This window comes from Babylonia areolata, chromosome 11, assembly GCF_041734735.1.
Source record: "Babylonia areolata isolate BAREFJ2019XMU chromosome 11, ASM4173473v1, whole genome shotgun sequence".
In the NCBI taxonomy this organism is placed as follows: Eukaryota; Metazoa; Mollusca; class Gastropoda; order Neogastropoda; family Buccinidae; genus Babylonia; species Babylonia areolata.
In genome coordinates, this window is record NC_134886.1 from 36,941,930 (window position 1) to 36,954,429 (window position 12,500).

The following is a 12,500-nucleotide window of genomic DNA, read 5'->3' on the forward strand; positions in this document are numbered from 1 at the left end:
CAGGCCAGGTGAAAAAAGAAAAAAAAGCAAAAAAAAAAAAAAAAAAAAAAAAAAGCTGCTGGAATGTAAACAGCAGGGACAGCTCAAAGATATGAGAGAGCCGATGTGAAAACTGCGTGTTTGCTCCCTCCCCCGCCCCCCCCCCATCCCCCCCCCTCACCCCCATCCCTTCACCCCTTTCCACCCCTCCTCCCCTCCCACCCCGTCGTGCTAGAAGAAAACATGTTGGTTTAAACAGTCATTTTATTCAAAACATGTCACAATACAACACAGATATAGATATAACAGGACAAGAAAGCCTTATACAAAGTCATGTCCTGTACATGTACATACTGGATAATTATGTGACGGATGTCATCATAGCTGGGAGTTTATACGCGATACATGAGTTTCAACAAAAACTAAGCTAAGAAGACATCATGCTGCAGAGATAATTTGACCTGACGATTTCTTTCAGGCTGGTTTCCAACAGGGTGTGTACGCAGAGGAACGTGCCCAGCGTCTCTTCCATTAATCGCATCCTCCGTATGATTTCCGGGAATCGCGGGCCCAACACACCTGCTACCTCTGGGGTGAGTTCTCTGCCTTATTCTTCTGCTGCTGCTGCTCCTCTTCCTCCCCCTCCTCCTCCGTCGTCGTCGTCGTCGTCGTAGTAGTCGTCTTCATCAGCAACAGCAGCAGCGGCATCAGCATTACCATCACCTTCTTCTTGTCCCCCTCGTTTTTGACTTCACCTCACCTTCACCTATCCCGTGGTCTTGTGGAGGAAGGTGGCAGAATGGTTAAGACGCTCAGCTGCCAATACAGAGAGTCCGTGAGGGTGTGGGTTCGAATCCCGCTCTCGCCCTTTCTCCTAAGTTTGACTGGAAAATCAAACTGAGCGTCTAGTCTTTCGGATGAGACAATAAACCGAGGTCCAGTGTGCAGCACGCACTTGGCGCACTGAAAAAGAACCCATGGCAACGAGAGTGTTGTCCTCTGGCGAAATTACGTAAAATGAAATCCACTTTCATAGGTACACAAATATGTAAGCATGCACTCAAGGCCTGACTAAGCGCGTTGGGTTATGCTGCTGGTCAGGCATCTGCTCAACAGATGTGGTGTAGCGTGTATGGATTTGTCCGAACGCTGTGACGCCTTCTTGAGAAAGTGAAACTGAAACTGAAACTTGTGGACCGTTGGGGCGCCACAGGTGATCTGGCAACCAGCATCCTCCAATCCTCTCGGTTTTCTGACCTCCTGACTGTATCGCTCAACCTCAAGCCCGTCCATTCTGGGATGTTGTCCTCCCCATCTCTTCCTCTGTCTGCCTCTCCTTCTCCCCCCTTGCACTGTGCCCTGCAGGAATGTCTTGGCAAGCCCTGATGATCTCGTGACATGGCCATACCATTTGAGCTCGCGTCTCTTGACCAAGGTCAACAGATCTTCGTAGGGCCCAATGACTTGCCTGATTCTGTTTCGAACTTCTTCGTTCGTGATATGATCTTTGTAGGAGATGCCCAGGAGTCTTCGAAAGCATCTCATCTGTTTTTGACTAACTTGTGTAAACAATGTGAGTCTGTGTAATAACCCGGTGTTCGGCTCTTTCTCTCTTTCTTTCTCTCTCTCTTTCTCTGTCTCTCTTTCTGTGTGTGTGTGTGTGTGTGTGTGTGTGTGTGTGTGTGTGTGTGTTTGTCTGTCTGTCTGTCTGTCTATCTGTGTGTCCGTGGTAAACTTTAACATTGTCATTTTCCTTTGAAATACTTAGTTGATACCAAATTTGGCACAACAATAGCAAATCGTCAGTTCTCTCCATACAGTCTAATTATAATGATATTGCATCCCTGGGAAGGGCACAAAATAGATTTGAATATTTTCACCAAAACGTTTTGCTAATATTTTTCTTTTTTATATACAAAACTTAGCATCTTTATCTGAAATACTGACACACTGAAGAATAGCAGTTCATTGATATTTTTGTGGCTGAAAATGGAAGTTCATTTCCTCAGTGTGGAAGTTACATTTACACACACATCTCTCAATGTGCCTGTTAATCGGACGTTATACTTTTGGGCACACACACACACACACACACACACACACACACACACACACACACACCATAATGCCTTACTCAAACCCTCCCTACCTCTCCCTCCAACCCACTTCCTCCCCCCTCCACTCACCCACCCACACACCAGTGTGACTGATGAAAGCTAATCAATTCATCCTTTTTCCTGCATTCCAGGAAGACACGACAACGATCACTGAAGAGTCTACGACGCCTAGTCACCGCCCTCCCCCCTCTCCTTCAATGTCCGAGACCACGTCCACGCCCCCACCACTGCTCTTACAGGGGCTCGCCAGATTGGTGACCAAATCCTCGCTCAGGGAGCTCCTGAGCCAAGGCCTTGTGTGCAGCAGACCCTGTGTCACTGTGTCCCGCGAGCAGCAGCAGCAGCAGCAGCTGCAACATCAGTCGCCCATTGGAATCTTCACTGGACGGGAGAAGATGTGTTCAGACAGTGCTGAAGGTGGTGGCTACAGCAGTGCGCACGTTGCGTTGTACGTGGAGAGGAACAACAACAAGGACAGCAACGAGGACAACAAGAAGAACAACAACAAGTACAACATCAAGAACAACATCAACAACAGTGACACGAACAACAACATCAACAGCAACAACAACAGCAACGACGACGATAAGAGAGTGATGAACCAACACATGAAAGAATTGCAGGAGAATAATATCGGTCAGAAGCTTCCTCCTTCACAATCTCTCCTTCCGTCGTCGCCCCAGACTCGGAGGTCACCATCATCTTCTGGCGGCTGTGGTGGTGGTGGTGGTGGTCGCTCCCTTTGCCCCACCCCCCTCTCCCTTCCTGCCAAACATGCATCTTCCTCCTCCACCTCCACCTCACCCAGCCCCGTGCGTCGCAAGATACCGACACCGTCTAGCCACTACCCCCACCGCTCTCACCCTGTCACGTCACCCTCCACCCTGCTTGGTACCTCTGTGGGGAAGACGTCATCAGCTTCTGACGCTTCCTTCCCGTGGCTCCACCATCAATGGCAGCGGCCAGAGGGAAAGGAAAACACGGGTGGTGGCCGCTGCCGTGACCGACAACGATGACTCGCGGATACACGAGCACCACCCCCACCACCACCACCACCACCAGCCAGAGACATTGGTGCCAGCAGTTGTGTCGTCCAGCTTGACTGTCGCGACAGCCGCAGTCGTTTCCCATACTTCCCCCACCTCCATCACCTCCACCACCACCTCATTGTTGGCAGCTTCGCCCAGCTTTTCTCACATCTTCACTGGGCCCGCCGGTTGTGAGTTCCCCTCAGTGCAGGCCTCACGCAGCGAGGTGATGAACACGTCCGCAGTAGAAGCGTTGTCTGATCTACTGTCCACTGTTCGCCAGACCTCGCGTCAGCATGCCTTGTCGCGTGGCAGTCGACGACCCAGGAGAAGGCAGACCGGTCCTAGAGAGCAGGCTCCTGCCATGAGGAACCATCCTCCTGGGACCGGGATGAACTTGCCCCTTTTCCAGCCACACCACAACCCGTGTTTCCCAGGTTCGGTTCACCTTCGATGATGTCATCACCCGGAATGATGTCATCAGCCTAGAATGATGCCATCAGCCAGAATGATGTCATCAGTCAGAATGATGCCATCGCCTGCAGTGATGCCACCACTGGGAATGATGCCTCCAGGAATGGTGTCACCATGCATGGAATCACAGGACCGGATGTCCATGGGCGTGGTACAGATGATGCCCATGAACGGCGCGTTCTTCCAAGAACCAGTCTTCCCGGGAACAGTGATGCCCAGCTCCAGGAGCGGTGACCAGTATAACTACTCCCGATTCGACAGGGGTCTCAGCTGTCAGCAGATGGAGGCCCCTCCTTTCCCTGGGGTCATGCCCCCCTTCCTGACCCCCCACATTACCCCCTACATCCCTGCCACCTGCTGATCCGTGGAGGATGCCACCCTCTACCTCTTCACCCTCCTCCTCTGGGAACGGCCTGTACTGCGCTGAGCCCCTCGATCTGTCCACAGCCTGGTACGGTTGCTTATATTTCTTGATTCTACGATCATAATTAATCCAGTTTTATTGACTCACTTGTGAAAACAATGTCTATGCAATAACCCGGTGTTTGGTTTGTCTGTGTGTGTGTGTGTGTGTGTGTGTGTGTGTGTGTGTGTGTGTGTGTGTGTTCATGGTAAACTTTAACATTGCTATTTTCTCTTGAAATACTTAGTTGATACCAAATTTGGCACAGAAATAGCAAATGATCAGTTCTTTCCATACATTCTGATTATAACGATATTGCATTCCTGGGAAGGGCACAGAATAGAATTGAATATTTTCACCAAAAATTACATTTACATTTTTCTGTTTTATACACAAGACTTAGCATTTTTTTAATGTGAAATACTGATGCACTGAACGATAGCAGTTCATTAACATTTTTGTTGCTGAAATTGGAACTTCATTTGCTCAGTATGGAAGTTGTGTGTGTGTGTGTGTGTGTGTGTGTGTGTGTGTGTGTGTGTGCATTTTGATAGCTGGTTTATTCATGTCACTTTCTGGAATGTAATTTCCAATTGGATTCATAAAGATGCATTGTATTGTATTCTCTCTCCCTGTCTTCCGCCACATTTTCTGATCCCTCTTATTTTCACGTTTATTCTCAACCCAGCGTCAGTATTCTCATATTATGGTGTGTGTGTGTGTGTGTGTGTGTGTGTGTGTGTGTGTGTGTGTGTGTGTGTGTGTGTGTGTGTTTTGTATTCCTATATAGCTTATAATCATCACGAGTCATGCCTCTATTTATAGTGTTATTCATAGTGTAGAACTTGTTCAGGGTGGGGACTGTATACAAGATATAAAAAGACAGCACACAAGTATGTATGTTATCCTCAGAAATTGATAAAGATTTTGTTTTCTCTTTTTTTCTGTCTGCAGCACTGAAGGGGCATGGCGAAGGACTGTCAACCCCACCAGTTCTTCCTCTGGTGCCACTAGTCCCGCCACTTCCCCCATGGGGCCGCCATACATTTGGGAGGTAGTGGGATGGACTACCAACCCCACCTCTTCTTCCACTGGTGCCTCACTGGAACTCTCTGCTTGCAGCTGTCCAGATAAAGATGTAGGGACTGTCAACCCCACCCCATTTTCCTCTGGTGTTTTACTGGAAATGTTTGCATGCAGCAGTCCAGACAAAAATGCAGGGACTGTCAACCCCAGCTCTTCTTCCTCTGGTGACTCACTAGAACTTTTTGTCTGCAGTGGACCCGACAAAAATGTAGGGACTGTCAACCCCACCTCTTCTTCCTCTGGTGACTCACTAGAACTTTTTGCCTGCAGTGGTACAGACAAAAATGCAGGGACTGTCAACCCCAGCCCTTCTTCCTCTTGCGCCTCACTGGAACAGTTTACCCGCAGTGGACCCCACAAAAATGTAGGGACTGTCAACCCCACCCTTTCTTCCTGTGGTACCTTTCTTGAACTGTTTGCCAGCAATGGTACAAACAAAAATGTCGGGAATGCCAACCCCACCCTTTCTTCCTGTGGTACCTTTCTTGAACTGTTTGCCAGCAATGGTACAAACAAAAATGTAGGAACTGTCAACCCCACCTCTTCTTACTCTGGCGTCTCACTAGAACCGTTTACCTGCAGCGGACCCGAGAAAAATGTAGGGACTGTCAACCCCACCTCTTCGTCTGGTACCTCACATTCCTCCACTAACAGTGTGTTGGTGTCCTGTGTTCAAGGAGAAGATGAGAATCGTTTGTTAACAGACACTGTCAGTGGAGAGTCGGCCGAAGGGATGGCTACAGCTACTGACGAAAGAGCACCACACAGTAGCAGTGAATACCAAGAAGGGGAACAGCACAGTGTGGTAGAGACACCAACGAGGAAGGTGTTGCTCGTTGGGAACACGGAGTTTGAGCTCACACGTACGGGTGGGAACGAATGGGCCATTAGCACAGAGCAAAACAGGAGACAGGCAGCAACAAGGGATAATAATCCACAGGGGGACTAAAAGGAACTGGGCCCAGCAGGTTATCGTGCGGTGCTCATTTTTGACTCACTTGTGTAAACAAAGTGAGTCTATGTTTTAACCCGGTGTTCGGTTGTCTGTGTGTGTGTATGTGTGTGTGTGTGTATGTGTGTGTGTGTGTGTGTGTGGTAAACTTTAACATTGACATTTTCTCTGCAAATACTTTGTCAGTTGACACCAAATTAGGCATAAAAATAGGAAAAATTCAGTTCTTTCCAGTCATCTTGTTTAAAGCAATATTGCACCTCTGGGATGGGCACAAAAAAAGAAAAAGAAAAAAAAGAAGCCTAATTATATGCAAACTGCATTTACTGTTATATTTATATTTTTTTGTATTCTCTAAACTTGGCACTTTGATCTGATATTCTGACCCAACAACAAGAGCAGTCATTATTAGCATGGAAGTAAAAAAGAGAAATTACTCTGTAATTAATTCTAGGGGACTTAATTCGCTTTAATCTGATCTTTCTCATCTTAAACATTACATTTTGAAATTATACACAATACATAAAAAGCTTGGATTTTTTTTTTTTTTTTTTCAGTGTATCACAAGTGTCTTGAAGGCCTTGCCTCTCTTGTCTTAATCTTGGGATTTACTATCTGCAGTTACTTTTAGTGTTTTTCTCCAGTCGGTAGTCAGGAGTGGGTAGTAATCCCCCAAAAAACATTACATTGGACAATGTATTATATATCGAACAATAAACTCAAGCCCAAAGGTCGTTGTTTTCCATAAAGAAGAAGCGTCAGAAAACAAAACAGCCTTGATTTAGAGGCGTTAGAAATCATCTTGGTTTAACTCTCTCCATACGAACGGCGAAAGAGACGACGTTAACAGCGTTTCACCCCAATTACCATCATCAAAATATTGCAAGCGGAAGGCTCTTATACTGAAGAGGTGAATGTTGACAAAGAATACCACAATTCTGACGACGGAAGCTAAAGGTTGGGTCATTGAGACACCCACTGGACATCCGAGGGGTCTGTGTAGAGGAGAAGAGAGGACTGGCCGTACTGAGTGAGTTAACATAAACCTTTAGAATTGATTTGCGCTTCTGGTCGGGTAGTGGTTTAAAAAAAAAGATCTCTCCCATTGACGGTCTTGTTGGTCCTTGTGGCCCTTCCAAAGGGAAGAGTGATGCTACGCTCTTTGTAATGCTCTTCGGGCTTGCTACCCACGCCTGTCTGTTGACTGGAGATCAACACACTCACGGAATCAAAGAGAGACTCCCCACAGCTCGGCAGGGACCATTTATGATATTTTGTATTTTTGTATTTGTATTTCTTTTTATCACAACAGATTTCTCTGTGTGAAATTCGGGCTGCTCTCCCCAGGGAGAGCGCTTCGCTACACTGAGAGCGCCACCCATTTTTTTTGTATTTTTCCTGCGTGCAGTTTTATTTGTTTTTCCTATCCAAGTGGATTTTTCTACACAATTTTGCCAGGAACAACTCTTTTGTTGCCGTAGGTTCTTTTACGTGCGCTAAGTGCGTGCTGCACACGGGACCTCGGTTTATCGTCTTATCCGAATGACTAGCGTCCAGACCACCACTCAAGGTCTAGTGGAGGGGGAGAAAATATCGGCGGCTGAGCCGTGATTCGAACCACCGCGCTCAGATTCTCTCGCTTCCTAGGCGGACGCGTTACCTCTAGGCCATCACTTCACTCCTCATATATATATATATATATATATATATATATGAGGACATTGAAATAAAATGGGGAAAATAGGAGGTGGTGGAAGAACCCACGATTTTAATCAACGTCTATATGAGGACATTGAAATAAAATGGGGAGAAAAGGAGGTGGAAGAACCCACGATTTTAATCAACGTCTATATGAGGACATTGAAATAAAATGGGGAAAATAGGAGGTGGAAGAACCCACGATTTTAATCAACGTTAAGTACCATTGTGAGCATGCTTCTGAGTGCACGTGTACCAGACGCCATCAGTCAGATTTTACACGAAAGAGCAGCTCTTGTTGGTGCGACCTGCACTGCTTGACTTGTTGCCAGTTTCACGCCTCATGGACCTGAGTGGTGGCTGGAAATAGCGTGGCGCTGTATAGCGATGGACTTGTCTATTACGTATCATGTAGAACTGGATTTGTATCAAACGTCGTGCCGTGCAGATCTACACTTGCTCCCCAGTCAATGCCACGTGGTACTGGTCATGAATTTCATCAGCCACCGCCATGTGAAACTGGTAAAAAAAAAAAATAATAATAAAATAAAATAAAATAAAAATCAGCCAGTTCCATGTGAATCCAATCATGAATTTTAGCCAGTGCCATACTGAATTGATCAGGACTTTCAGCTGCTGCCATATGGAACTGATCATGAGTTTTAACCTGTGTCATGTGGAAAACTGATCATAACGTTTAGCATGTCATGTGGAAAACTAATCGTGAATTTTAGCATGTCATGTGGAAAAATGGCCATACCTTTTAACATTTGTCATGTGGAAAACTAATCGTGAATTTTAGCCCGTGTCACATGGAACTGATGAGGGATTTTAGCCAGTGTCATATAGATCTGGTCATGAATTTCAGCCTGTGTCATGTAGAATTGATCAGGAATTTCAGCCTATGTCATGTGGAGAACTATTCAATAATTGCAGTCTGTGTCATGTAGAACTGATAGGGAATTTCAGCCTGTGACATGTGGAACTGATAAGAAATTTCAGCCAGTGCCATGTATAACTGATCAGGAATTTCAGCCTGTTCATGTGGAAAACTGATCAGGAATTTCGACCCGTGTCTTGTGGAATTGATCAGGAATTTCAGTCAGTGCCATGTAGAACTGATAATGAATTTCAGCCTGTCTCATGTGGAAAACTGATCAGGAATTTCAACCTGTGTCATGTGGAACTGATCAGGAATTTCAGCCAGTGTCATGTGGAACTGATCAGGAATTTCAACCTGTGTCATGTGGAACTGATCAGGAATTTCAGCCTGTGTCATGTGGAAAACTGATCAGGAATTTCAACCTGTGTCATGTGGAACTGATCAGGAATTTCAGAATTTTTTTTTTTCTCCACACGCATTATACTGTTGGGAAACGCGTGAAAACGCATAGAAACATTATACATCGATGTCTTTAACACACACCATATAAACAAAGAGAGTGATCCCCCCACCCAAAAAAAAAGCACACACACACACACACACACACACACACACACACACACACACACACACACATATATATAAATATATATATATATATATATAAATTTTAAAAAGAAAAAAAAGTAAATTTTATGGTGATAACATGTCGTCCACAATAACTTTATAGTGGTGCAGTTAATGATACTGTGTGACGGAGTATCTGTGTCTCTGTGACAAAGATTGTAGTGGTGTAGTTAATGACCTGTGTTATGATGTGTCAGTGTGTCTGTGAGAACGATTGTAGTGGTGGCGTTGATAATCTTGTGCCATTATGTATAATTATGTGTTTCTATCAAAACGAGTGTTGTGGTGGAGTTACTCTTGTGCCATGATGTACAAGTGTGTCTGTGAGAACGATTGTAGTTGTGGAGTTAATAATCTTGTGCCATTATGTATATGTGTTTCCATCAAAACAAAGGAAGTGGTTGAGTTAATCTTGTGCCATGATGTACATGTGTGTCTGTAAGAATGATTGTAGTGGTGCTGTTATAATATTGTGTCATGATGTAAATGTGTTTCTATCAAAACAAGGGACGTGGTTGAGTTAATCTTGTGCCATGATGTATATGTGTGTCTGTGAGAACGATTATAGTTGTGGAGTTAATAATCTTGTGCCATTATGTATATGTGTTTCCATCAAAACAAGGGAAGTGGTTGAGTTAATCTTGTGCCATGATGTACATGTGTGTCTGTAAGAACGATTGTAATTATGTGTTTCTACCAAAACGAGTGTAGTGGTGGAGATATTCTTGTGCCATGATGTACAAGTGTGTCTGTGAGAACGATTATAGTTGTGGAGTTAATAATCTTGTGCCATTATGTATATGTGTTTCCATCAAAACAAAGGAAGTGGTTGAGTTAATCTTGTGCCATTATGTACATGTGTGTCTGTAAGAATGATTGTAGTGGTGCTGTTATAATATTGTGTCATGATGTAAATGTGTTTCTATCAAAACAAGGGACGTGGTTGAGTTAATCTTGTGCCATGATGTATATGTGTGTCTGTGAGAACGATTATAGTTGTGGAGTTAATAATCTTGTGCCATTATGTATATGTGTTTCCATCAAAACAAGGGAAGTGGTTGAGTTAATCTTGTGCCATGATGTACATGTGTGTCTGTAAGAACGATTGTAATTATGTGTTTCTATCAAAACGAGTGTAGTGGTTGAGTTAATCGTGTGCCATGATGTACAAGTGTGTCTGTGAGAACGATTGTAGTTGTGGAGTTAATAATCTTGTGCCATTATGCATATGTGTTTCTATCAAAACAAGGGAAGTGGTTGAGTTGATATTATGCCATGATGTACATGTGTGTCTGTAAAAACGATTGTAGTGGTGCTGTTATAATATTGTGTCATGATGTAAACACTCAAAAGAAGGGACGTGGTTGAGTTAATCTTGTGCCATGATGTACAAGTGTGTCTGTGAGAACAATTGTAGTTGTGGAGTTAATAATCTTGTGCCATTATGCATATGTGTTTCTCTCAAAACAAGGGAAGTGGCTGAGTTAATCTTGTGCCATGATGTACGTGTGTCTATGAAAACGATTGTAGTGGTGTCGTTGATAATCTTGTGCCATTATGTATGTGTGTTTCTATCAAAACAAGGGAAGTGGTTGAGTTGATATTGTGCCATGATGTACGTGTGTGGCTGTAAAAACGATTGTAGTGGTGTCGTTGATAATCTTGTGCCATTATGTATATGTGTTTCTATCAAAACAAGGGAAGTGGTTGAGTTGATATTGTGCCATGATGTACTTGTGTGCTGTGAGAACTTTTATAGTTGTGGAGTTAATAATCTTGTGCCATGATGTTTATGTGTCTCTCTGTTCGATTGCAGTGGTGTAGTTGATGACCGTATGTGATCGAGTATCTGTGTGTCTGTGAGAAAGTTTGTAATGGTGTTATGAATGATCCTGTTTTATGATGTGTCAGTGGAGAACGATTGTAGCGGCGTAGTTAATGATCTTGTGAGATGATGTATCTGTGTGTTTGTGACAAAGATTGTACAGGTGTTAAGTTAATGATCTTGTGAGATGATGTATCTGTGTGTTTGTGACAAAGATTGTACAGGTGTTAAGTTAATGATCTTGTGAGATGATGTATCTGTGTGTTTGTGACAAAGATTGTACAGGTGTTAAGTTAATGATCTTGTGAGACGATGTATCTGTGTGTCTGTGACAAAGATTGTAAAGGTGTTAAGTTAATGATCTTGTGAGATGATGTATCTGTGTGTCTGTGACAAAGATTGCAAAGGTTTTAAGTTAATGATCTTGTGAGATGATGTATCTGTGTGTTTGTGACAAAGATTGTACAGGTGTTAAGTTAATGATCTTGTGAGACGATGTATCTGTGAGGAAGAGACGGACGCAGTTTCACCTTCACTGAAACGGGCCAGCCATGTACAATAGATCATACCGGTCACACAGAGTCATGAAAAAAATGTTATAGTATTAGAAAAGTACATTTTTCTGGTCAGAAGAGCAAAGAAAATCATGTGAATGTCGTGAAAAGTTGCGGAGCGGAAACCACCACCACCACCACCATTATTCGAACCGCACTTAAAGAGAAGTCATCTCAGAATCCATTACCTACCAGGGGCCGTGTTCAAGAGACCATCGTGCCTGCGGGTAAGTGTGTACCTGCGGGTAATCTGCCTGAGGCAAGGCAAACTGCCCTAGAGTAAGCAATATCCGATAGTCAGAAACACAAGAGCCCACCCGCAGGCCTACAAACCGGAAGGCAGTTCACCTTTACTGCCTGCCAAGGGTCACTGCCCAAGAAGCAGAGAGGTAAATATGGCGGATCCTTTTGCAGATTGTGTTTTGTTTTATTAACGAACTGACCAGGCGTGTTTTGCGGATAGCCCATGTTTATTAACGAACTGACCAGGCGTGTTTTGCGGATAGCCCATGTTTATTAACGAACTGACCAGGCGTGTTTTGCGGATAGCCCGTGTTTATTAACTCACTCAGTACGGCCAGTCCTCTCTTCTCCTCTACACAGACCCCTCGGATGTCCAATGGGTGTCTGAATGACCCAACCTTTAGCTTCCGTCGTCAGAATTGTGGTATTCTTTGTCAACATTCACCTCTTCAGTATAACAGCCTTCCGCTTGCAATATTTTGATGGTGGTAATTGGGGTGAAACGCAGTTAACGTCGTCTCTTTCGCCGTTCGTATGGAGAGAGTTAACGAACTGACCAGGCGTGTTTTGCGGATAGCCCGTGTTTTGCGGATAGCCCGTGTTTTGCGGATAGCCCGTGTTTTGCGATAGC

General features: G+C 44.4%; 1 protein-coding gene across 1 annotated transcript in view; it reads left to right on the top strand.

Annotated features, from left to right (window-relative positions):
* Positions 1–9,298, top strand: part of LOC143287710 (uncharacterized) — a 15,689-nt gene extending 6,391 nt beyond the window's left edge. The window contains exons 4-7 of the mRNA XM_076595927.1: positions 1–8; positions 458–572; positions 2,228–4,049; positions 4,956–9,298. The exon at positions 1–8 is cut by the window's left edge and continues 130 nt beyond it. Of these exons, the coding sequence (XP_076452042.1) occupies positions 1–8; positions 458–572; positions 2,228–3,112 (1,008 nt within the window). The 3' untranslated portion in view covers positions 3,113–4,049; positions 4,956–9,298. The remainder of the gene's footprint in view (positions 9–457; positions 573–2,227; positions 4,050–4,955) is intronic.
* Positions 9,299–12,500: the final 3,202 nt, after the last annotated feature.